Source organism: Megalops cyprinoides, chromosome 21 (assembly GCF_013368585.1).
Source record: "Megalops cyprinoides isolate fMegCyp1 chromosome 21, fMegCyp1.pri, whole genome shotgun sequence".
NCBI classification, from domain to species: Eukaryota; Metazoa; Chordata; class Actinopteri; order Elopiformes; family Megalopidae; genus Megalops; species Megalops cyprinoides.
In genome coordinates this window covers 10,696,808-10,723,690 of record NC_050603.1, presented here as the reverse complement: position 1 = coordinate 10,723,690, position 26,883 = coordinate 10,696,808, and the positions used below count along the sequence as shown (strand labels likewise).

At 42.7% G+C, this 26,883-nt stretch overlaps 1 protein-coding gene across 4 annotated transcripts in view; it reads right to left on the bottom strand.

Annotated features, from left to right (window-relative positions):
- Positions 1-26,883, bottom strand: part of arpp21 (cAMP-regulated phosphoprotein, 21) — a 75,202-nt gene that overhangs the window by 21,754 nt on the left and 26,565 nt on the right. The window contains exons 4-16 of one of the 4 annotated variants that reach the window (XM_036555355.1): positions 25,263-25,304; positions 22,380-22,463; positions 19,256-19,394; positions 17,679-17,757; positions 15,722-15,781; positions 15,375-15,515; positions 13,849-13,957; positions 10,186-10,287; positions 6,969-7,006; positions 6,544-6,600; positions 4,892-5,121; positions 3,976-4,197; positions 2,916-3,106 (exon numbers count right to left, since the gene is read on the bottom strand). In XM_036555355.1, coding sequence (XP_036411248.1) covers positions 2,916-3,106; positions 3,976-4,197; positions 4,892-5,121; positions 6,544-6,600; positions 6,969-7,006; positions 10,186-10,287; positions 13,849-13,957; positions 15,375-15,515; positions 15,722-15,781; positions 17,679-17,757; positions 19,256-19,394; positions 22,380-22,463; positions 25,263-25,304 — 1,494 coding nt within the window. The remainder of the gene's footprint in view (positions 1-2,915; positions 3,107-3,975; positions 4,198-4,891; positions 5,122-6,543; positions 6,601-6,968; positions 7,007-10,185; positions 10,288-13,848; positions 13,958-15,374; positions 15,516-15,721; positions 15,782-17,678; positions 17,758-19,255; positions 19,395-22,379; positions 22,464-25,262; positions 25,305-26,883) is intronic. The other 3 variants (XM_036555356.1, XM_036555359.1, XM_036555358.1) reach the window with 3 other exon arrangements.

The window sequence follows — 26,883 nt, the reverse complement described above, 5'->3', positions numbered from 1 at the left end:
ATGCGAAAGTGTCTGGTGGAATCTATGCAGCTGACAATGTCGATGTTGCTTGCATGCATATACTATTACTGCATAGTAACTACTTTTGTTGCAGGTCATCTTTAATTCATGTGAAACTGTCATGTCCAATATGTTATGATTGATGGTTCCCCCAGTTTACAGCTATATAATTATAGGTTCTGCACAGGCTTCAGTGTATATGAACAACTGAACAACTGATTTAGATTTACGAAGATTCAGATTCAATCCTGTCCAACATGGCCAATCAGCTCTTTTGACCACTGCTTTTGGAGAACGGAGGCACTCTACTAGTTCTATTTCTATGGCAGCAGACAGCCTTACTAGTATGCCACCTCTGTCCCTGATGTCTAGGAGACGAGGAAATGATGAGAAAGGGTCCTAAACAGAATCAGTGAAAGAAAAATGAGTTTAATAAAGACCCAAAGCACCTGCGATGAGAGAATGCTTCAGAGCCAAGTCTATTGTAAAGAACATAGAGGATGCAGAGTGGGGGAGGGAGACAGAGAATGAGTTCTAACTGAAGTAAGTGGGTACTTCTCCAGGAGTGTCCTTACCCAGAATGCTTTGTGCTCAAGCTTCCAGAGTGCAGAGGAGTTTGGAGTGCACTATCTTCTTTGTCTCTTCAGATTTAGTCTTTACAGTCAGCAAAGGCAAAAAAAAAAAATTCCTGAGTTCCTGTGATTCATAAAACTTAAAATGTATAAGGCCATTCAAGCTGGTGAGGAAGAGAGAAATGTGACTGTTTTTCGTGTGTTTGCAAGGAAATTCCCTGAACACACGCCGAACGCGCAGCGAATTCGCCTTGAGACACGGATGAGAACAGGAGCGCAGACGGGAGACATGCCAGCGAAGGCAAAAAACCTGGGTCCCCTGGGGTGTCCGGCCCCCTCCTCTCTCTCATGTAGAGGAGGCCTGGATTCCAATGCCTCTCTCCCCCCCCCCCCTCCCCCCCGGTGTCTTGATGAGTGTGAGAGAACGGCAGAAGAACGCTGCAGCACACCGAACAGGGAGTGCAGTGCTGAGCTGGTGTCAGGAATAGGAAAAGTAGGCCGCTGCGTAGCGCGCAGGTCAGCGAGAAACTCTCTCAGGCTCCCCTGGAGCAGCTGCTGGCCCAACTTTTTTTTTTCCCGCATAACCAATAAATCAAATGACCTAGTTTATCAACAAGAGGGATTCATGGTTTAAAAAAAAACAGCTGCTGGTGGAGTTTACCCTAATGGAGAAGCCATACCAGTTAAAATATGAAATAAAAGGGGAATACATCAAATACAGCACGTTAGAATTGTACCATATTAATTATTGCTGCTTCGTATTTGCATGAAAAATATATGGCTAGAAAGATGCTGTGTGGTGAAGTAATATGAAAGGAAATCTGCCATATGCTAATTCAACACCGTGAGTGTACTGTCAGTGGAAATGATTTCCATAGGAGTGTTTCCGATTTCATATCTTGATGTCTGTTAACACGCGTTAGTTTTTCATGAAACTGACGTTTTTTCTGAGTGATGTCTGCAGAGAGAGAGGTGGGAGAACGGGGCGTCCCTGCTCCTATAAATAACCCCGTGCCTTAGATACACAGCATGACACTCAACGGGGACAAAAGTAGAACTGTAAGTGTAATTTATAAAGCTGTCTGACGCTGGTTCCCCTAACATTTCTCACTTGGGTTTAAATAGCCGTTTGTTTCTCCGTGGCTTCAGGATCGTGTGCTGCAAGCAACGGCGTTATGCTGGCTATGACAGCCACATTCACAGCGCAGCAGTGCCCCTCAACCTTTTGTCATGTCCAGCTTGAATTAAAATGGGGCCTTCCTTCAGTGTTTCACTGCATAAGCTTTAACAGCTCCTCCGATTCCCTTAACAAATCCCTGAGAAGACGATCTGCATAAATATTATTTTCGTGAATCCTCAAAAATACTTGTTCACAGCTCATTAGGTGCTTCTTGCAGGTTTTAACAGTGACCACAATAAGCGGCTGAAATGTTGAAATTTAATATTTCAAATCATTGCGTGCCATACGTGGTCATACTACACGGCGCGCACACACTGCAGTGCGGTCTAATTAGCAGGCGCACAGAGGAGCCGAGCAGAACCCTCATCCGCAATGAAGCATTGTTTCTCACATCTGTTTTTACTGCAAAAATACACCAGCAATTGGACAAAGTCAAAACCCAACTCCTGAAGAATAAAGACAGTTTTGCATTAAATTTGGGTCAGAGACAGAATAGTGCTTATCTGCAGATGAACTAATGGTTCAAACAGTTAGCAGAGGAAGAAAGCAAGGCGAAGAGAACCTAATTTCCTTAGTTCTGTTCTCATATGGAACTGTTTATTAGCTCTGAGCAGCCTTAGATTACGGGGAGATATTGCACAGAGGTATTTGTTTTCTAATAATTTCTGAGCAGACACCCTTTTCTGAGGCGACTTAGTTTCAACGCAGTGCGCATTTACACAGCTGGATATTGACTGAATCAGTTCAGGTTGAAGGGTTCCACAGCCATGCCCCATCAGTGACTGGCACCTACAGCCTTTGGGTTAGAAATACAGTTCCCTGTCGCAACATCACACTTGTGCATCCACTGCAGCTCTTTAGCATTCGTGCTGCTACAGCCCATGAAGTCCTCTTACTGCTCTCCTCACTCTCCATAGTAGAGACAATGTCAGTAATGATTTGCTCAACATTTCAGTGGCCCCTTTTTAGCACACAGCAGTTGTATGCTGCCATATCTAAAGCCGCACTGTCACATTTGGACTATTATGGTGTCTTTAAACGGGTTCTCAAAACCCGTTATAATGGAGCCCGCAGAAACAAAAGAAGTTAGGAATGGTTCTATTTTTCACCTGGTTTTGGAGAAAATCACTGGTTGGGTGACTTAAGGGGATCCATACTCTTACCTGGGGCACCATGTGGCTTGTCATTGGTTGCTGTGGCTGCTGCGGTGGGGGCGGGGCCTGCTGCGGAGCCTGCTGGGATTGTGGCGTGCTCTGTTGTGGCGACTGCCCCACAAGCTGGCTTCTGATTGGCTGCTGCCCAGCGGGGGGGTTGTAGATAGCAGGGGTTCCATCTGGGTTTACAAATGGCTGACCTGTAGATAAAACCGAGACCCTTTCTTGGTTAATAAAAAATATAAGCTGATAACATTTTCTGTGTTAATTCATATTATTTTAATGTAACAATACATTTCATACAACAGACTATGTGGCAAGATGCTGGGGGTGGGGGCCACAGTTACTCTAATAAAGACTCAGCATTTTAGTTTCATGAACTGCAGCGGTTGTTTTTAACTTTTGCACCAGCGTTTTTTAGTAATTTTTCGAACAGGATGCAAAAGACAGAGAGGAGGCACACAGGAAATGTTTGTCTTGTTTGTTGTAACAATCGTCCTCATGGGTCAGCCCATAAACAAGCCGAAAAGATCAATAGCCTTGTTGTGTCATTAGCACTTATTGGCCGCTGCACCCAGGCGGGAGAAATGTGCTTACATCTACAATGTGCTCTGAACCTAAACCGCACGCCCACATCACCGCCGCAGCGTTTCTCTGAGATGCAATGACAAATCTATCTGTAGCCAGATTGGGTTGTATGTTTCAGGCAATTAGTCAAGTCAAATGCGGTCAATGGCAGATTTACAGTTTATTTGCGTCAGAAATGGAGTGCACTGACTGTGGTGCCATGTCTCTTTGGTGTGAATCATGTATGAGTATGAATCATTCAAGTCCATTCATTATGATCTTTATATATAATAGCGACCACAGAAAATGAGGGGGTGTTTTTTTCATTCAATAATATTTTATATTTCTTTGAGCTGATTCCTGTGTGGTCCTTCATAAGGCCAAAATACTACTTGAGGTGCCAGATTCACCTGTGTATAGGTTTAGGAGAATTCCTTCTGGGGTGTTAGAAATGAACCTGTGTGTGGGTTTAGGAGAATGTTACCCTAAGCGCTGAATTTACCTGTGTGTGGATTTAGGAGAATGCTACCAGGGGGGATGCCGCTGGCCTCGAGGGAGACCAGGATATAGCTGGGGCTGCTGGGAGGGGGCTGGCCCTCGGCGAAGGGGGCGGGGCCACCACCAGAGCTGGGCGGGGCAGAGGTCAGGAGAGAGGAGCTCTGCAGTGTCAGGTGAGCCCTGGACAGGGACCCTGAGGAGCCGCCGCTGCTGGAAGACTCAGAACCTGGTGGAGGGAGGGGGCAGAGGAAGAGGAAGGGAGAGGAAGATGACACGGAGAAGGGGAGAAGGAGAGGGAGAAACAGACAGAGGGTGGCAGGGAGGAAGAGACAGCGTGAGGTGAGACACAAAGTTAGATCGGTATTGCCTGGACCTCGCCAGCTAGTCACCAAACATTCATTGTCAGCCAGCTAGCACTGTCAGCTACCTAGCTGGGTCACCAGTTGTTACGCATCCCCCCAGCAACTCCTCCTACAATTGCCGGCACTATTTCAGCCAGCTGCTTAGAAATCTTGCCCACCAGCCTCCAGGGTGTGAATATCTTTATTCTGTTTATTAGAAGCTACTCTGTGTGCATGTACATTCAGAACATCCTATTGCAAAACACAACTCTTTGCAAAATGAGAATTGGCTTATCTATTGTCTTATAATATCTAGGAAGCCGGTATGTCCATATCTAAGGGGGACTGGTTTATTCACTAGGCACTCTCCTTTGAATAATATTGTACATGCCCAGGAATCCCTTTGTCAGCACAATGCATGATTAATGAGCAGTAAGTATGGCACCAACGCATGAAACAATCATCTGGGGATACCCAAATGAGGCATCCATCACAGTGCATTTCGTGAAAAACACATCTGGGTACAGAACATGCGCACTGCCTCCCGGCTGACAGATGGATCAGGAGGGATCAGGTCACCTGTTTTGGAGAGCTTGCCGGTGCCTCGGCTGCTGCTGGAGGAGCTGTCTCCGCGGGTGAGCACGGTGATGCCCCCGATGCTGGCCGTCTTGGTGACGGCGGGTTTGTAGTTTCGGCAGGAGCTGTCTGAGTCAGTGCTGCTCCAGGGCCGCGGGTCACTCCAGCGAGAGTCCATCTCCGTGCTGCTCTGCCGGCTGCCTGACGCCCTGCCCGAGCCGTCCCGGTTCCCCCTGTGAGACAGGCAGACCTGTCTCAGTAACACATCCCTTCCTCTCCCAACCACCCCCCCCCCCCCCCCCACCCCTTCTCCTCTTTCTCTCCTTTACCCCCACTCACACTCATCCTCATCTCCTCTCTACCCAACCTCCTCCACTCTCCCCTGTCTGGCCCTCCTCCTTCACCCCCCTACCCCCCTCACCACTTCTCCCCTCTCTCTCCCTTACCCCCACCCATCCCCACCTCCCCTGTACCCAACCCTCCTCCACTCCCCTCCCTCTGCTCCCCCCAAACACCTCCCCTTCCTCCCCCTTACCATCACCCCCCAACCCTCTACCACACCCCCTACCCCCCTGGTCCTCCTGCTCTCTTCCCTTCATCCTTCTCCCCCCCCTCACCTCTCCTCCTTCCACCCTCCTCCCCTCCTCCTCGCCTGCTCTCTGGTCCTCCCTTCCTCCTCAGATTTCAGCCACACTCCGCCTCATCTCCAGACGCCCTGCCCTTGTTCACGTCCTCTGTTGGACTCAAAGATTCCTCCCACAGGGGCGCCGGGGGATTGGAGATTCTACCAGAGGACTTTGAAAGCAGGCCAGTCCAGAGGATATTTTTAACCCAGCTGCGCCTGTCCCTGCACAAGCCGCCTTGCTTTTGTAATGAATGATCAGTGGTGACCTTGCTGTGAAGCTCAAAGTCTTTGTTTTTAGGGTAGGTGCACGGAGAGGGGAGTGTGACGGCATCAGAATGGGAGGATTACAGAGTAGCTGTGTAAAGCTGCTTGTACTCTCTGCCCCGAATAATGCCAGTATGCAGTCTGTACTTTCACAAAGGATCAAAGCCAATTTATACCCAGGTTGCTGACACTTTTGCTATGCCATGTAACAAGTGTTCCAAATCCTCCATCCCCCCCCCCCCCCCCCCCCCCAAAGACTCCAAATGCCCATTTTCTTGTTCTACCTTATGTTTCAACAAAATGCCATTGCCAAGATAATCACACTGGAGCATCAGCCCTTTCCATTATCTCGCTGTTGCGTTGAATCTCTGTCACATCTGCATGAGATTCTTCACGGCCTCATCAATCAGGTGCGGAACAAAAGAGGCCCAACCATTTGCAGAATGTTACCGGGAGCCTCATAATAAGAAGCCATTCCGTGGCCCCTGTCCTTTCAGAAGTGCTGACACCTCTTTCTACAGTCATTCCCTGAAAGGGCACATTAGAGATGACTCGCAACAGCGGAGGACTCCTTTTAATTGGTCTTGGGCCCATACATTTGATTTCGATGACTTCTTCCCAATTGTACTACTCAGAGCTGATGGAGCTAAGTGCCTGTACATGTTCAAACACAAATGGCATCGCCCACGTTGGCAGTCGGAACATTTTCTCACACTGGCCTCTCACCGAGGAGACGGATTTAAAAAAAAAAGGAAAGCCAACCAACCTAAACAGCTGCCTCTTCTTCTGAGTGTCGTTATATAAATTGCAGTCTTCTAAAATCCTATAAAAATATGAAAAAAACGGTAGCATTGTCATCACTGTACTGAATTGAAAAAGCCATTTTAAACTATCTATGTTGGCTGAGGGTAATATTGAGTTCATATATTTTCAGCTGAGGGCATCAAGAACTTCACCCATGGCAACACACTCAAACAGTAATTACCAGCACTGCACTTTTCTTATTTCCTTCAATAAAAAGCTTTCTTTCTGTAGATCTTAGCAGCATTATGAAGAATGTATTGGTGATTTACGACTAAAGTAAGAAATATCTACAGTACATAACAAATTCACTGAAAGTGTTTTATAGACTGAAAATGTTTTACATTGTATTGTTAGATGAATGTAAAGAAAATCCAAACACAAATTTACCTTGTCTCAATGTAAACATTTTCTTGAGAGCAGAATGACTGAAAAAGAGAAAAAAGAGAAACAGTTTTAGTAAGGGTTTTTAGGACGTTGTAAAATGATATTTTGTGTGTTATTGTGTTACGTTAATGCCTGCTCAAGCCTAAAGAATAATGTGCAGGTTTAGCCACTACCATGGTACAGATTCTTTCATGTGACTTTACAGATAATGCTCTAGCGTGTTGTCAGAGATTATTTTATAGTTATTATTATTATGTTATTTTCCAGAGAAAACCGCACATTTCAAAATATATTGTAGAATACCTGCATAAATTGTGCGTATATTAACTTGTAGTAGCTGACATGCATCTCTTAGGGGAAACTCATCAAAATATCTTGAATATCTAGTGAGTTAGTCCTTTTTTTAAATAAATCTTTTTTGACTGACCAATTAAGAGACAGAAAAGAAAGAATGAGGGACTGTAGAGTGTTGGCAGAGATACAATGGTCTGAGGACTGGCTGCAGAGATGACAAAAGCGGAATAAAAGTGCTTTATATTATTCTCATAAGAAAGCCAGAGAAGTAATAATCATAATAGACTCACACATTCAAGCAACAACATGATAAATTCAGACTAGAAAAAAGAGTTGTTCATAAGCATTTGTTCTTTTTTTTTCCACAAAAAATAATTCTGGCAGGGCCTTGCCTTGCCGTATCGCTGCTTTCGAGATACAAGCGACTATAGCAAAACCACTTTTATATTCAAATCTGACTTTTAATATGTTCTGTGCTTTTCTCCCGGCTCAACCATTATTTCCTGCACTCTAAATCCTTAACATTTAATTGAAACGGTGCAAAATCTTTTTTTTTTTCCAATCCAGCACATACAACTACTATAATTCACCAGATGAACAGACATGGCAAATTGCCTATTGTCAGTGCTTTGCATCCAAATGCTTGTCACTGGGACATGCTTTGAGGCCCAGCAATAGGAAATGTAATCTCTAAAATCCACACATAATCGAGTCGAAAATACATCTGTTTGATTTTTTTTTTGTCATAATTGAAATCTCGCACAACGAGACTCTCGCCATCTTAAGAGTTGCATACTAATACAAAACTAAGCACAGGCCAAATATGAAATCACCCATTTGCATATTTAGGATAGATATTATTGTTAAAGGTTTTAAGTTGCTTCAACCACCATGTGCTATCATTACCCATGTCTGTAAAGTTTTAAATTATTAATCTGATTTATTCTGAGGTTATCAGGGCTGACAAAATTTCAATAAATTGTAAGAATGCCTGACAGGAGTTTATTTCCCATACTTCTGTGAGGGGGGTTATGAAAGCTGGGGTGTCAGAATTGAGGCCACTGCTGCAGTTGCTGTATAACACTGCGTGACCTCTCCTTGACACTCCCCTGTATCAAATCTGCCCTGCATACAGTTTGCACAAACACTCTGGAGATGGTGCAAACCTCCAGCTGTAATTGATTTTTTTTTTTTTTTTAATTCTGCCTGGCTCCATGTTTTCAATTACATCCTGAGGCCTTGGGCGCATCTTCACATTGGAATTGATTCAAGGATCCGACGCAATCAAAGCGTTCCGCTATCGGCTGGCAGGCAGGGCGTCCCAGAGCCCTCCCAGAGAGCTGCTCTGAGAACGCACAGCTGTGTGCTTCACTGCGGGCCATACGGTCCTCAACTACCCATCCAAAACGCTGTAAAGGAAGGCACCCTTCCTGTGCAACAACTGAAACCTCAGGAGATTACTAACTCCTAACATGGCTAGCAGCAGTCCGTTGCTGCCGGCTCATCAAAACGATGTGAGTAACATCAAATCACAGTTGTATTCTGTGCTCTTAAAATGCTGAAAATAAAGGTAACGAGACAGTGATAGTTTAGATAGATTGGTAATAGTTCATTGAATGGTGAAATGAGAGGTTGACTTCAATGGGAACGGCTGTGCAAGAAGGATGAACATGCAACTGGCAGAAAAAAAATCGCAATGAAGGAAACTCCCATGCTACCTATTGGTTATTTTTTTGTAAAGGCTGGTAGTAATGGTGGTATTGGTGGTAATGGTGGCATTGTGGTAATATTTAATGCTCTTAAGATCTTGTAAAGGCTCCAACTCATTTAATCGGCCACAGTCAGTTCATTTCTGACACAGGTTGAAAACACGATCACAGTAGATGAGTGAATTCAGGTTTGTGCTCCAGAAGCCAACCTGCTGAGGAGTGGATTTTGCTTTGAACCCAAAGGCTCTGAAGAGTGGATGACATGATGTAATTCAACAACCTCCCTTCTGAGGAGGCTCTTACAGGCAAATAAATAGCACATATGCATTATTACTTTTGATGACTCCTCTAACTTAGTAAAGAAGTTCATCCATTTTAAATTTGGGAATAAGATACTGAAAAACATTGAAAATTTTTGATGTCAAGCGCAATTTTGCCCATTTGACTGGCTAAAAGAGTACACTCACATGAATAAACTTTTTTCTATCCTGTTCTATCATTTCAAAACTGCATTAAAATGGCTGGGCGCCACATTTAAAATGAACAGCAGAGTGCAGAGAGATCTTGAATTGCACAGGGTAGAGTGTAGTAAGTATTCACCTTAAAATACCCCCTCGATGAGTATGAAATTATGCAGAGACTAAACTATGGATTAATGCCACAGGGGACCCAGAGGGGGAATTCTGGGGAGCAGATAAATAGGCTTGTATCAAACCTGCGCTGCCCTGATTTTCTTATCAGCTGCGAATGGCTGACTTCGGTTTGTCAGCATCACGTGTGTGACGCCAGAAGAACACTGTCATTAGGACTGCTACATGCTTCCCCATCATCTAAAATTCGAATGCAGCACTTTTTATTGGTTCGCTGAAAGGACAGTCATTATTACCTTCACAGATGCAAAAATGGCAAAGATCACTAAATCACTATGAAAACAAATTTGTAGTTTCTTACGTACACCTAAATCTGTCACATACCCTGCAACAAGACATAACACCTCCAAGCTTCATTATCTCTATACCCCAGCTATCCAGTCAAATAAGTTGGCACATGCATTACTAAAATAAGCCTACTGCAAAACTAATTGGGTGAGGAATTAATGGTAGTTGATGGTTGATGGAAATTAAGCAAACAAAAAAAGCATTGTGATTATGATGTTTGATTTCTCTGCTCTGTTTGATATCAACACCATTGACAAATAAGTTAATGGGTTCACTTACATCTTGTGCAAAAATTCTGTCCCTCACTCTCTGATACTCCTCTTCCCTTTCTTCTATGGACTTACTCCTCCTGTCTTCTCTAAATGGGTGAATCCTATGTTGCTGTGTGGTCAGAAATGCACACAGGTTATGCAACAGCCACAGATTTGTACTCCTAAAATACCATTCATGATGATCACAGTAAATGTATAACAATGCCTCACTGACAGAGAGAGAGAAATGGAAACTTAATGTGAATAACAAAATAAAAGTCGTGGGGAAGATGGATAGCTGATCTGATAGGTGAGCACAGCACAAAGGAGCCAATGGGAAAAGTATGTCACTGTATCAGCCACTGTGCTAGAAACACCCCCTTGCACAGTTTACCAAAAAGTAAGTGCCCTGCAGTGGGAATTCACTCTCCACTGCCATTCCGTACTTGGTCTAATTTCTGAACTGACAGTGGAACTTCTGCAGGAAATATTTTGCAGGCCACATTTCTGACACATTTCTCACTTGCACAGACCGAATTTTGGCCAGACGAAAAAAGTATGAATGTTGGACCAAACGAAAATGTTCATCATCAGCATGGAAGGAAAAAAAAGACTCCACTAATGACTGAGCTTTAAGCACAGTACTATCACTCATCGCTGATATCCCCTCTCTTCCATTCTCTGTTTTGTTGATCTCAGCCTTCCCTCTTCCTGGGTTCCTTTGTGGTGGGACAGAATGAGCGGTTCACCCCCCAAGCTCAGAGCTGAGCAGTCTCTCACTGTGTTCTGAGGTGTTCATAAATATCCAATTCTTTTTTGAGGAAGTCTCTTTCAGAATACTTTTCTACTGCATTCTTTTCTTTTTGTTCTTCATCAATTGTTTTCAATTTTCGGTTTCTGCCTTTTAGTCAAGGCCGCCAAGATTTATGTCTCTGTGGTACACACTGTTACACTGTATATACTAACCATGAAGTGCTTTGTCATTTCTTATTAATGTATTGATTTTTTCCTTTTGCATTAATGTAACACTTTATTGTAATGAATATACAGTAAATCCTTCGGGTACTGTAACTATCCATTCATTTTTTAATTCGTTTTTCATTTTCCATTATTGTTTTCTTATCTCTTTATTGTAGCCCATTACATTTTAGTATTAGCGTACTTGTCACATTGTAAGTCACCCTTGATAATATATTAGCTGATAAAATGAATAATGACTATAATGTAAAAATGTTTTACATTAACTTGCTTGCTTTCTATTGACTATATTATAATGGCTGTATATAAGCCACATGAGCTCCTCGCTACTGCAATTCTGTACAATTTTCATAAATTAATTGAAACATAATTAGTATCCATGGTTTCATATTGGGGTACTATCTTTACATTTTAGAGAGCACATTTGACAATTTTAATTAATGGGAAACTCAATGAAAATGTCTAAGGACAATCGCTACACTGTAAATGAAAAGCTGGACAGGTATTAGTGCCAGGGTGTGGACCAACTGGAACCCCAGTGCTGCTCTTGATACTTCTGGGAGATGGCACTATATGAAAAATCACAAGATGTCATCAAGTGAATACATTATTACATATAATAATTTAAAAAGGAAACAATGTGGATATTACTTTGCATTGATCTTCCAGCTTTGCATTTTTCAGGAGTATCAATTAACAGTGATTTTAAAACTGTATATGAGGGCATAAATGAATAACATAACCTCCACAATGAAAATTGTTATGAACATTTATTTGCCAGAAAGAAGTGTTTACTGTGTTCTGTGACCATCTTTAGAGAGCAGTGTACTGTAAAAACTACAACTACAGCATATATTTGCACAAAGACATCAATAAGTAATATTGATGCTGAAATCAGCATATCATAAATTATGATAGGATACCTTTACTTCTGCTGTTTCTCATTAGGTATGGATCAATAGGTGAATCTTCTAATAACAGAACACACACACGCACTCACACACAGAAGCAGGAGAGTTACTATTCTGTAGTTCACATTTTTTACAGTATCCCCTTGAGCTGCAAACAGATTTTGTTCCTGTTTTTGAAACAACAGCAAACGTCTATGTTGGTTTGCCCAAATACACTGCAAAATAAATAAACAGCTCTCATACCCATTTCTGATTCATCAGAAATGTAATGATTATGCACTATTATGGCTCATTTTGCAGCAAAACCCTCAAACACACACCACGCCCCCCTCCCCCGCACACACCCATACAAACAGACACTCTACAGTATAGCCCGCGGCCCAGTTTAAGTTGCCCAGATGAAAAATCAATAAAACATCAGATATTTAGAGCAGCATATGTGATGAATAATTGATAACAGCAATGGATGTTGTTTCTAAGGCAGACTTTCACATTCCTGACACAGTTCTTGTGTGTTTTCGATCGTGCCAGTTTCCCCATTGGAGGCACAGACGGAGACAAAAAAAAAAAAAAAAATGAAAACACTGCTTTCCATTACATAGTGCGCGCACACACACACACACACACACAAATTCATGCTCTCACACACGCATAGTCGCACAAATGGACAGACACAGAAAAAAAATCCATTAAAGCACAGCATCTGAGCTGTGAACAGCAACCAGGAGGTGGGTGGAACCTGGGCCCACTCACAAGCTGTCATCCTCCTCTGCGAAACACTGAAGGGTGTGACACAGAGGCTTGCTGGCTTCTCTCTGCCACCGCAACTCAGACAGGGTCTTGGCACAGGTAGCAAACGTGTTCCTGAATGATGGTCTGCCCGTTTGAGTGTCCTGCAGCCTCGCAGAGTCTCGTTAGGATGCCCCGCCTCGACTGCCATGTGCTTTTGTTCATTACTGCCAGCTGAGGGGGGACTGTGTTCACGCAGGTAAGGCCACACAGAGCCGGCCCCATTCTGGAGGGGGTAACAGCATCTACCTCATCCCTCATAGGCAATGACCAATGAATACTTGAGTGCATGTGTTGACATCTTAGTCTCAAGGATTTATTCTCTGCTGGAAAAATGACAAAGCAATGCATTGCTCTCCCTTAGCTATTTCTGCAGTGAGCTTTCTACAAACGTATATGGGCTACAGATGACACAAAGGCAAGGACATTTTTAGGGTTACGTCTTAAAAAGATCAACAGCTGTGAGATGGAGCTCAAAAAGTGACAATAAGCGAAACTCTATTTGATATTAACAGGGCTCATTTAACATGGGGTAGAGATAGTTGAGTTTTTCTTGTTAAATCTGATACTAAATGAGATGGATTACATTCACTGGGCTCAGTTACATATGGAGTATGTGTGTATATTGTTCTAATGTTATGCTTAACATAAATAAGCATGAAATATCCTGTGGAATACCATGTAGGCATCTGCATTTGAAATTATCTGAAGATGAATATTATTTACCTTGAGCAGTTCCACTGTCACTTACAGGTAGAAAAATCAAAAAACAAGTTCTTAAATTCCCTTCCCTGAGTACCAATGGGAATGAATAACAGTCAGAGTAATTCTTAAATCATTTTGAGTCTCTAACTATTCAAATAACTGAATATTTTCTCAGCTGTGATGTGATGCCGGTTAATGGCGATTTCAGTAATACAGCAACACAGCTGACGATCCGCCCTTCCTCTGATGAATGACGAGGAAGGACAGACGACAGGACAGCTAGTGGGGCCGCAGAGACATATGGATACCTGATTGTCTTCTTTATCAATGCTGGAGTTGTCCCGCTTCAAGATGAATCTCTTCTGCGATTCCTCAGTCTTCTCGTCCTTTATGTGCTCCCCAAAGCGTTGCTCGGGTCTGCAAAAACAGAAAAACGCACAAAAATCAAGCTTAGATTTAAAGTATGCCAAGACACAACTAGTATTTCCTGTGTACATTAAAAGATGTGGCAGAAAATCCAAGTATATCATTCAGCCTTTTTGTTGTCTGTACTTTTCCACTTATCGCTGTGTCCAACTTGTTGAGGATAAATAACTCATTTAATATCTACCAGCAAACAACAACATGTTTAAACCTAATTAATATATTAAAATAGCTTGGGAAAGAAAAACGCTAAATTCTAATACTAAATCATCATCCGCTATTCTCTTTGATAAATTGATGTTTAGCCCGGTCTAATGATGTATTCTGGGACTTCATGAAGCATGTAAATTGCAAAGTGCTCGTTCCTTCACAACGCTTTCCGTGACCAAAACACATCCTGAAGATCAAAATGCGATCAGCGCGCGAGAGCCGAAAACACGACGGAAATGGAAAGAAAGAAATTCACACAAATTAATCCCTTTAAGAATTCCCTGCTTTCACCCATTTTTTGCTTGTTTAGACTCGTGTGTACACCAAATAAAACAAGGACAACAGGCATATTTTTCACTTGTGAAATACGCTGCTGATGCTATTTGTACCTTTCTCTGAGTCTAAATGCTGACCAGCCATGTTGTGTGCATTGTAGAGAATGTGATATAGAGATATATATGTCTGCATGTCTGCATATGTGTCTAGGTAAACGTGCCATCATCCAATCCAAACAGTGGAATTTGCACCGAATTCAGCTCATTTAGCTGTGTACCTCTTAGCTCAACCTCAGACTGATGGTGTGAAAATTACGGGTGTGCATTTCGGTTGATTTCATATCTGAACATCCCATGGCTCCCAAACTCAGTGTTTAAATAATCAAAGCTCACTCTTCCCCTGGAGCGCTGTATGAAGCTTCAGCACAAACAGATTCACATTCGCTCACACTTTCAGGCAGGTAAATTAATTGTATCAATGGATTATCTATTGTTCTTTATTTATTTATTTATGAGAAAAATAAAACTGGGTTATTCTTCATTTTCTTAAATAAAAATACATCTGAAAGATCATCAAAGCAACAAATTTGTGAACTCATGGCTGAATATTAAAATATTCCAACTTGTGGCTTTTATGAAGATGAGGCGAAACAATTCAAACATTTCAAAATATTGTGTTGCTCAGTGAATTAAACATTTGTAATGGTAATGCCAAACTCTATATGAACACAGGTCACAGGTGTACAAATTTAAAATAAATACAGGAATTAACCATATTATCAGTACTTTTACTTAGCCTTAGCCTAAATTTTCACTTAGGCTACTAACAAATTTCTCACTCATGGCAGCAAATCTCTAAAGAAATAAAGACAATTTAATTTTTGATAACGACCAGTGAACGCTGACAGCTTTTTAAAAGCCCTCACATTCTGGTATTGCTGGTTTTGTTGATGATGACAGCTTTCCCGGTCTGATCCACGTTATGCTCCATGCCGAAGTACGCAGCAACTCGATGCACCAGCATCCGGTGGTATGATGACATCTGGGGGAACTTCTTATAAGGGCTGCTGCCGGGGGATGAGAGGAAAACAGCCTTCACATACAGGTACCGTGCAATAGTCAACAGCACATTGTATCATATGAAAAACTGAGTACACTCCTGGAAGTGGCTCGAAATCCAATGCTAAAAACAATCCATATTCATTCTGGAAGACGGGGAAAAAAATAATTTAAAACGGAGAAGGAAGGAAAGGAAGGGACAGCATGCACATACTTATCATCTGCGATGAAGGTGATTATCTCCTGTTCCAATTTCAGCAGCATCATTCTGTCCCTGTGAAAAAAGCCAATAAAAACATAGCTGTTCAGCCAGGAATCTGGGGGAACGCATCAGCAGATGAATCTGGTTAATACCATGGCTGCCATACAGACTGAATTATTCATATAAAGCAGCTGTGGCCCACACACGGGGGTTTCATCCAATTCAGTGTGGGTGCATCTGCAGTGTTTTTTTTTTTTTTTGTAATCACGACTACATAAATAAAATCTGACATTACCTTCAAAACGATATACGCTTTAATTTTTTGACCAATGACAAATAAGCACATCGCATCAAATCAATCCTGCCAAATGTCAATTACCATATTTGCCCTTGTATCAAATAAATATTTCTTTAAATAGCGATATATTGTAATTAAATATCACCTTACAATTAAGAAACAAATATCTCTTGCCCATATTCTGAAGGCCACATGTGAGGTAGCTACCTCTGCAGCAAAAAAAAGCCATATCAACATAGCAGAGGATGGATAACTAAACCAGCTGTAAGAACAGCATTCAGAATAAAAGAAGCTATGTGTCAGGGTTTGTGTTTTGCAGTAAATGCTATCCTTTACTGCTCTGACTTCAGCAGGCATGTTGCAGTCACTTGACATGGTTTAGTTCTCCACAGCAGAGCTGTGGTGTGATGTGGAGCAAATCTGGGCCTTGATGATACTGGAACTGCTACCCTACGACTTATGATCTGGGCCCTGGCAGATGGGATCTCCCAGATAAACAGAGTAACAAAAGGACAAGGCTAAATAAAAGCTAATAAATAAGTAAAGATTTCGATGACACCACGCATCACAGAGCAGTGAGCAGTGGGTTAGTCGCACAGCCCACCCCACCCTCCACTAAACCGGCTACTGGGCTTGAAACAAACAATGAAGCCACACAATGCCACAAAGAACTGTGGAATGTTGTCACATTTGATCAGAACTGTACCAATTAATTCTACCATTCCAGTTCCATTTTAAATGCCAAATGTTCATCAAGTTGGGACTCAATGTAAGCTACCAAATAAATGTAATCAATTTACTAACGTAATTTCCAAAACATTTTTGCTGTAAAACTGTTGCTTTATGGATGTAGAGGACAGACAGGGAAAAGAAGGCAAAAAGGAAGATGAGAGTGAGAGAGAGAAAGGGGGGGGGGGGGAAGAGAGAGAGAGAGAGGGAGTGAAAGAGAGACGAGACTTTACTCAGATCTTGCAAGCTTAATTAAATCCTGCAATGTTTGCTGGAGTCATTAAAAATGTACAAGTAAAGCTTTTAAAAGGGAATTAAGAGGCAGGCCCCAGTGGAGCGCGAGGTTGGGAGGAGTATTTATTAACAAACAGACATCATTTGTAATTATGGGATGATTATTGGCTCTAAATTTGATCTAATTCATTCCCTGAGTGCAAATGCCCTTTTGAAAATGTATGTGAGCAGACATTCAGGGTCTTTTTGTAATATAGAATAATACAGGGAGGCAACCAGAATGGGCTTAGTGGATGAAGCAGACACAGGAGACAGGTAAACAACAAGGATAAAAAAATAAGATTTTCAAAAAAAATAAAAGAGCATAATAAGAGCTATTGAAATGCTACGGCTGTTTTTGTGTATCCCCTTATGAGTGCCCTTTTGCCATTTGTTGGTAAAATGAAGGTACTGCCATTACTTTGAGGGAGCATCTCAGTCACTGAGTGAGTGGCACTATTGTTACAGGGCTACTTAGTCACAGCCAAAAACAACAATACTGAATAATAACCTGAAATATGCCTGTTAATTTGGTATTCTAATTTAGAGTACAGTAATTACCTCCTAAATGAGAATACATGCATACAACACACACACACACACACACACACACACCATAGTTCACAGCTTTACAGTATATGCCCAGAGAGTGTGCATACTATGTCTTACCTGGGGTTATTCTGTAAGGTATTTACTAAGAACTCATGCAAGTCAATGCCGGTGGAGTCCGTGTATTCCTGGCTGTGATCTAGAACAAAGAAAGCCCAAAATGTAAAAAAAAAATACTAAACTTACAACCAAACAGCAGACACAAGGAATCCCAGAATGAAACAGAAACAATCTTGTTTAATGCCCCGTGACAGTCTCACCTCTCTGACCCAGAGGAAAGGCCGTGCACATCAATACCTAATGTTTGTGCTGTGGGAAACATACGCCTTCACTGAAAGGTCAACTATAAAAATTCGGCCCAGATAGACCCTGAGACTTCACAAAGAGCCGGGCCTGCTGTCTCTTAGTGGGGCCGATGCTTTCTATTTCCACTGCGTCTGTGGCAGGGAGGCAATACCATCGGTGGCAGCTTCAGAAAAAAAAAAAAAAACATGAAAAGGGTTTTGTGTCTGAGGTTGGCATTTCAATCTCTCTTGAAGAGGGAAGAGTGTGGGGCCCTATTGTTCGGACCAAAGGCCTAGAGGCAACACGTAAAAGGCACTGCCCCCCCCACCCCTTGTCCCCGCAAAAAATTTGCAATCAAAATCATATTTCACCCAATACTTGACAGGTGCCATTGTATCCGTTCTCCTCTGTGCCCCCCCCCCCCCCCCTTTCTCTAACATGCATGCACAGGCCACAACCCTCACCCTCCACCCAAAACTGCTGCATTATTCCATTTCCAACCATTATCATCCCAACAACAGTACGACTGAGTGAAATTTGCAGCGGCCCTGATAATTTGTAAAGGCATTAAGAGGACAACTACTTTTTTTTCTGCAGGAACTTGCAGAAAGCGGGCTGACTAATGCGGCCCTTTACGACCGCGTTAAGGAAAGACTGTGGTTTTAATAAAGCCGGGGAAAGCCTTAGCAATATTACCTGTCATGATTCATTAGGCGCCCATGTTTTGATGCACCGGGCCATTTGTATGTCCAGGCAATAAATAGCAGGCAAAGCAATAAACAGGGTTTTCTCTTCTAATTACACCTGGGGGCGTGCCAATTAAAGGAAGCCCACCTCTGCAGCAAAAAAAAAAAAAAAATTGCTTGGGAATTTTTAAGTCATTAATCGCAAAAGTGCCGGATTATTGAGATACAGGTAAACCTGCCTGTCGTTGCGTGTTGCACCATGGAACTCCACTGGAAGTAAACTGGGCGTTCTGATTTGCCTACCGATAATGACCTTATACAAATGCATAATGCATGATGCACCACATATGAATGGGTCTGAAAGCTTTGTTTGTCTACTGTAAGTTTGCACATTACGAGCTATGAATAGCTACTGTTGGCAAATTAATGGACTGATCTGTTTAAATATCCTCTACTTCCTCCAAGCCTTTTTAGGTCCATCTTTGTCATATGGCAATAATAATTATTTTTTTATTAGCAGATTCTAATCCAGACTGATTTGCAATTTTACACAATTTTATACAATTATCCACATATACAGCTAAATATTTACTAATAATCTAGAGAGGTCTTTCATGTTATATACATTGTTTTTTGAGGGCAGAACCTGCTATTAAAATAACTTACCTTTTGATAACATTCTTATTTTTGGTTTTTCGCTTGGTTTGTCTGTCTCTTTGTTTTTGTCCCGGTCGGATTCATCTCGGCTGAGACTGCTGTCTTCCTGAAGGCAAGGCAGAGTGGTCATCTGCAGCTGAATGGATCCCTGAAATATCAAATCAGGAAAAAAAAACACACGTGTAAGCCTTCACTGTCCTATAACACCAGTACACCAGCAAACATATCTACTCCTGCGTTCCAGCTGCGGAGAATGCAAGACCTCTTAAGAACCTCTGCTAGCCTGTACATTTGGATGGTCAGATGGTCAGGTGGGTCAGATATCCAAATTCAATCCAATCTTTTACCCACAATGTGGGTGAATTAGCAATCACATTATATTGTAATATACTGTTTCCCAGCACCGGTCCACCATCATATTCGATAGTTGTTGTTCCAGCTGAGCTCTCAGTTCATTAGGTATGACTGAGCTGTTATTTCAACACTAATCTTTGTTTGACATTTCTGGAAATTTAATCTGCCATTAATTCTCGATATAATGCCGGAGGTGTATTTACGCTAATATAAAGACGAAGTTATTTATTCGACATGTTTTTTAGCAATTGCCTCCTGATCAAATTTAGTGCAGCTGCTTCAATTTTGCATAATTAGTCAATCAATGAATTGTTCCAGGCCCCATTGAACAGCTGATTACTCTTCAATAAAGTTGAACACTTGTCTGTATTTCTAATTTGTAGAAGGGGCATGAATGAACAGAATTAACAGAATTCCTCTTTGTTGTACAAAAACACTTCCTGCAACTCATATGCAGATACTTGTTAAGTAATGTCAAATCAAGATCAATAATCTGTTCACAGCTTCGTCAGTCCGAATTAGCCCAGAGCTCAGCTGGAGCAAGAAACAGCACCCAGGATAGACCCCCCAGGACAAGATCAGGCATCAGTGCCTGAAGCCACCAGCTCCTGAGAATGAATGCTTCACTGTAAGGTCATGACACAAATGGAGCAACTTGCTTAATGTAGAACATTGTAGAATATTGCATGGCAAAGAACATTTGACAAGCAGGTGGGGCAAGGATTTGGGTTTGATTTGGTGCAAAGCACAGCAGAGAGCCTTCAGATGTACACTGGGAAGGATTCGAATATACAGATATGTTCTGGTAACAAATCACATTCCCATATCATTATGTCACAATGCTGTCCTCTCTTTCACAGAAAAAAAAACACATACATATAAATTTATATGCCTTTATAAATAAAGGTATACACATACACCATAAATACAATATACACACTGAGCTCTTGTTTGAATGTGAGAAGAGGGCGCTGAAATATACTGCGCTCTTCTTTGAAAATTCAGCGCAATATCGCATTTTTCTCTCCGCCTGCCAGAACTGCAAGGCGTCCGCAAGGTGCAGTTACTCTGAGATGGACAAAGCTGACGTGTGATTGGCTGTTTGTTTCGGCTGAAAAGTCGTTTTAATCGGAGGCCAGGGGAGAGAGATGGCCGTGGAAATGAGCCGGGCGTCCGCTCCCGGAGATGTACCGGTGCCCCGGACTGCTGACGCGCAAATTTCGCCGTTTTTATATACCGCGCTGGGGAGCCGTCCGCGCGGCCTAGCAGGACCCATTACGAGTGAATTGCCCCGGTGGTTAGCGGAACAAAAACGTCGACAAAAACACAATTAAATATATTCCGCCAAACATTTCTTTAAAAGTTTGATGGCGCTGTATAGGTCGTGGGGGGCTTTGATTCCTTTTAGAGGATCTTTCTTTCTTTATTTATTTATTCTTTTTTTTAAAGGGCAGGCTGCAGCACTAAAAATGCCCTGGAGGCGAGTGATTTTTCATTCCCCTCCACAACGGACTGGATTAAAAATTAATACTGCCACCACTGCGCTGCTTTATTGAACTTTACAGGGATGCAACTGAGGCCCGGCAACAAGCGCTGACATCGCCGCGGCAACGGTTGCAAGCCTGGCCTCGGAGCCCCCCGGTCCTGTCACTCTGGTCGCAGAGTGATGGATGCCTTGCCCAGCAAAGCAGCCTGCCCACAGTTCTGTAAGGGTCATTCCGGGCCAGCGCTCAAACATGGTGCATGCTGCATGGTTACAGGATGAAAATAGTAATATTTAAGAATAGCAAAAATGAAGGGAGACAAACAGTTTGAAGACAAACCATTTGGACAAATAGATACTGTGTGCTTAATCTACAGAAGGTTATGACCTATCTGCAGACACAAACAGAGACTCGTTTTATATCATTGGCTTGAAACATCCTGTAACCTTCATCTCATCATCATTAATTAATTTGGGTGTGAGTTACATTGCACATTTTCATACCAAATTATTTTCCACGACTGTGGTTATGGCTTATGCAGTCTGTGTAATGGCAAATAGCCTCAAATAAACACGGACCAAGCACTGGTTAAAACCATACAGTAAAGATAGCTAATTAAAAGAAACCAAGGGTAATTAATTCCGCTGGCCCATTCGGATCAATAATGGCACAGCAAACACGGCATCAGACAAATTCTGGGCACACATCTCTGCTTTTTGGGGCTGTTTGCCAAATACAAGACTGCGGCCCAACTTTGATCAGGTCATATTCCACTAATAAACCAGCATACAAGTGACTGCTCTCAGTAGTAAAGAGCCATGAGATCAGTATTTGCAGCATGTTCCGAATATCTCAGAGATGCTGACAGTAGATGAACCTCATCAAAAAAAGAATCAGAGCTTCATAATAGATTTTGAAATTCCTTCTTCCATTCCAACCCGGCTTTCAAGGTCATATCCCTGATGCCTCATTAAAGGTCTTTTGTGCCCTATTTATAGTGGCTAGGCATTGAATGTACTGTGAAACTGGGAAAGAATACATTTGTTTGGACACTACGGTAATCACTCAAATCACAATGGGCTGACAGAAGCACCACATGTGTCTTCTCCTTGTGCAAACACACTGGGCTCACAGAGCCGGAATGAAGGCCCCAGGTGTAGTCCTGGTTCTGCACGCTACTGGCAGGGCCCCAGCTTGCTTGCAGGTTACCGGTGGAGCCCTTGTCTGCCCTTGGCCGCACAGGCAGGTATCCTGCTCGCTGGCAGTGCATGATGGGAAGGGAGGGGGCCTCCTACCTGATTATCCTCAGCACCATCTGTGGGTACAGGCAGGGAAGACTCGTCACACACGGCCAGACTGCGCACCAGCCTGCCTTTGGCCTGAAAGACACAGAGAGCACAGGGTGTCACTTTGAGCCGCTTCTTTATCCCACAGTTTCACGCCACCAGGGCACCGAGTGACCTTTACAGGACAAAGCGAGAGAGAGAGAGAGAGAGAGAGAGGGAGAGAGAGGGAGAAAGAGAGAGAGAAAGAGAAAGAGATTTTCATGCATTATTCTTGCTCCACTGCAATCCTTACATCACACTGCAGTCAGAACACCTGCTTCAATTACATGCACACACGCACACAAATGCATGTATGTACACCCACACACATACATGTACCACACGGACACACCTCATGCACGCACGCGCACACACACACACACAAAAAACGGAGGGTGGCCTGACTAAAACGTGGCTGGTTAAATTTAGAGCAACTGCAGCCACAGAGGGGAATCTGATTATGGGAAGAGAGCTTGTCTTAAAGTGCTCGGCTCACACGACCTACTGGAGTGTTTCACCGGCAAAGAGAGAACCTCCATTTCAGCGCCGCCTCAGAGCACACGGAAAGGTTTACTCAAGTGATTTACCACGAGTTTAGCACGCCTCACATGCATGGCTGAAAAGAGCTTCAATAAATGAGAAGGGTGAAAAGTGACACGCACACACACACACACACACACACACACACACACACACACACACACGCAAAACATTTAGGAAGAATACAAGTGATGTTTAAATCCATAATTTAGTGATTTTAATGTCTGTGTCTCCTTTATAGCTCTACAGTTAGAGTGTGGAGCACTCCCAGACTTCAGTACACTTACACAATGGCATATTCTTCATAATTTCCAGTATGAAAACATAATATATGAAAGATCAGTAAGCACAGGTCCTATTTTTCAGTTTATGCTAAATATGCAACAAATTTATTTTTATGCATTCTGAATATATCAATGTACACATAAGTTGTAGCTTATGCTGTAAAATGATGTGTTTATTGCTAAAAATTCAAAGATATGTCTAAAAAAGTATCAATAATTTGGCAAAAATAAGACAATGATTTTATGTATTTTAACAATATATTCCTTAAACTCTATGATTTTATAAATTATCATAAATTTACATATCTTTGTCATAAAAGTTGGTAATTAGGATACAGCTCTCTCACTTCTGGTATTTTTTCCTTTCAAAATAGGGTTCTCGGGGGTGGGACTTCAAGCCATTCATAAGGTGAATATTCTGGAGGGTGCCCCCGATGTTCTGGTAGATCAAAAGCACCAAACCCTCAGGTACCTTCAGAACCCTGGCTTTGGTGAAAGGAGGCCTTTGGCACAGATATGAAAGGGAAGAGCACTATGTTCTCTGCTACTACAAAAAGAGCCCCCGAGAATAAGAACCCCTGAATGGACTGGCAGTGACTTTTAGGCTGTTCTGTTCTGGATGTCTGTGGGTGTTTCTTCTCCTCCTCAGTCAAAGCCTCCTTCGTATGCAGGGCGTCGCCTCGGCTCATTTGGCAGGCCACGGTTCTGCCTCCCCCCACCGCCGTCATGTTTCTCCAAACGCTGTCAGACGGAAACGTCGGATTCAGGGGAAACGAGTGCTGGATTCGCTCTCTGACGGGAAGCGTGGGGCAGGGGACTACACCAAAGTCCTGCGCACGGATAGAGCTCAATGTTTTAATTCCTTCTTCTTTTTTACTCTTTTGGAAAACAGGGAATTGGGATATATACATACAGGTGTATGGAGTGAAGACAGAGAGGGAAAAGGCAAAACAAGCTTCCATAAATGTGTACCTCCTCTCACTGACATCTGGTTTAATCCTGTCATACGTTCTCATTACTTTCACTCGTAAGACGTTTTATTTTTGTCAGTCATTTTATATGCTCACATGGCAACATGGTATTAATAAAAAATTACCTTAATTTTGGAGAGATTCTGCACAACAGCACTGCAGAATTAAGCACATATCAGCTCATATTGTGGTTTACTAATCCAAGATTCAAAAAAAGAAAAAGCTAATGTGAAGCTAATTTGCATACAATGCGCATCAGAATAACATAACCATTTTTTATAGCATTAGATCATTTTGGAGAAGAAGGAAAAATCTGTTTTGATGTCTAGATTATATTCATACTTCCTGTAACAACAAACTCTTTTCTAAACCCAAAACACACGCATTTTGAGTTATGGGTTAAGGGGGTACGTCCTATTGAACTAGCAGGCTGCCAGAGTGGATAGTACGCAGTCCAAGCTATGTTAGTCATTGGTCTTGAACAGGTCACATGACAGTTCACATAATCAAAATTCCTCTCAACATGTCCAATGATCCAAAAAAATATAGCCTAGCGTGCACAGAGGCAGGACGCTGTCACTGTGTCCTTGAGTGAACTAAAAAGGGAACACGAGTCTGTGAAGGAAAGGGACCATTTTTAGGCCATTTCTTCCTTTAGGCCATTCCACATGGTTTTATTCTGTGCTGGTGTCCTGGGTTGATACTCATGTGCTCCACATGGAGGGATGAATGTGGCACAGTACAGAGAGATCCAGGTGTGAACAAGCACTGTGGGGCAAAGCCGGGTGAGATGTGCCGATACACAGGAACACACACAAATACACACACGTGCGTGTCAGCAGGACTGGCTTTCTGCATTATCCAAAACACACACCCACACACACATGCAGACACAGGCACACACAAATGCACACACATTTCTTTACACACACACACACACACACACGCACGCACGCACGCACGCACACACACATACACACACACACACACACACACACACACGCACACACACTCGCACACACACACACACGCGCGCGCGCGCACGCACAGGACCCTACCTTGGATCTCTTTCTCGGCTGCCCCTGGTTTAGGCCCCGTCTCTGTGAGACAGCAGACAACAGACAACAAACAGCGACGTCACTCGGTGGAAGGAAGGATGAATGGACCAGAGACAGAGGGAAAGAGAGAGAGAGAGAGAGAGAGAGGTGAGGGAGAGAGAGAGAGAGAGAGAGGTGAGGGAGAGAGAGGTGAGGGAGTGGGAGACAGAGTGAGGACAGAAACAGAGAGAAAGGAAAAAGAGAAAGGGAGAGAGAGGAAGGAGAGGGAGGAAGAGTGAAGATAAAAAATAGAACGAGCGGGACCTTGAGAGGTTGGTGTGGGCGAGTGGGACAATGATGAGCCATACGTGGGGTATAAATGGGGGGGGGGGGGGGGGGGTCACTGGCCACGGTTTAGTGGGGGCACCAGTGGTTTCCAGACAACCACTTCCAGTGAGCTACATACACTGCAAACAATGTAAATAATGGCTGCAGAACAAAAGTGTCAAACTTCAATCTGCTGAAAGACAAAAGAAGACATCGCTGTCTCTCCTACTCCCTTTGACTCAAGGGATGATCATCATTGCCAGGAAGCTTATCATACTCATCAGAGCCTTGTCAAAATCCTAGCCCTCAGAGCGCAAGCGAGCTGTGCCCAGAAAATACGGGCCTCACCTGTAATGGCTGTGAAAATTTTCACAAAGTCTCTCTTGTTTGAGAGACATGAGTTGGAAGTGCATTAACAGCACAGCATGCTTGTGCTGAAAGAGTCTGTGAAGACATAACCCCTCCCCGCTGCCGCCACCACACACACACACACACACACAAGCACCAACCAACTGCTGACTGGAGCTGCCAGCTTTACTTTTATTTCACAAAAGAAAAAGAAAAATAAGTATCAGTGTATCCCAGTATACAGCACTCCTGTGTATCTGCATGCAGTCACAACCAGCACAACAATGACTATGAAGAATCTGGCTTACAATTGTCAGAAAGGCTGAATTCCCACCATTTCTCAAAACACGCAGAACTCCATTATTTATATGCATGTCTTGGGAGAGGCTGAGATGACAAAACGTCAATCTTTGGTTCTGGGGTTTGGAATATGCAATATAGGCAAAGGCTTTTTTTTTTTTACATTCGCTGTGTATCTTTTTATATTTTACCACAGTGGCAGAATGACAAATAATCTGAGAAAGAATTCATGCTGGTAGGGCCACTAAGACTGTGTTAAATCATAAAACAATCCACAGACACTTATTGCCCATTATGATGAACCCAGACTCCTTACAGAACTAGACAGAAGTGGCCTTCTGCCTTCCCTTCCACAACAGACCGGGACCACAGAATTCAAAGACAGGAGAGCGTTCACAGTTCCATTTGAATTACAAATGCATATATGAACAGACCCTAAATTTAAAGAGTACAGAAAGAGCCTTTACAATGAGTAAAATATGTATTGCCAGCACTAAAGTGAAAACATTTGACGCATCATTAGTTTTGTGTTCGTTAGCTTAATTCTCTCAGTCTGCCATGTAATGCATGTGACTTTTGTTGATTAATATCATATCACTAATAATGATGTCATAATGATAATATAATTTTAAAAATGTTTACTAATATTGCTAGTGAATTCTGTGAG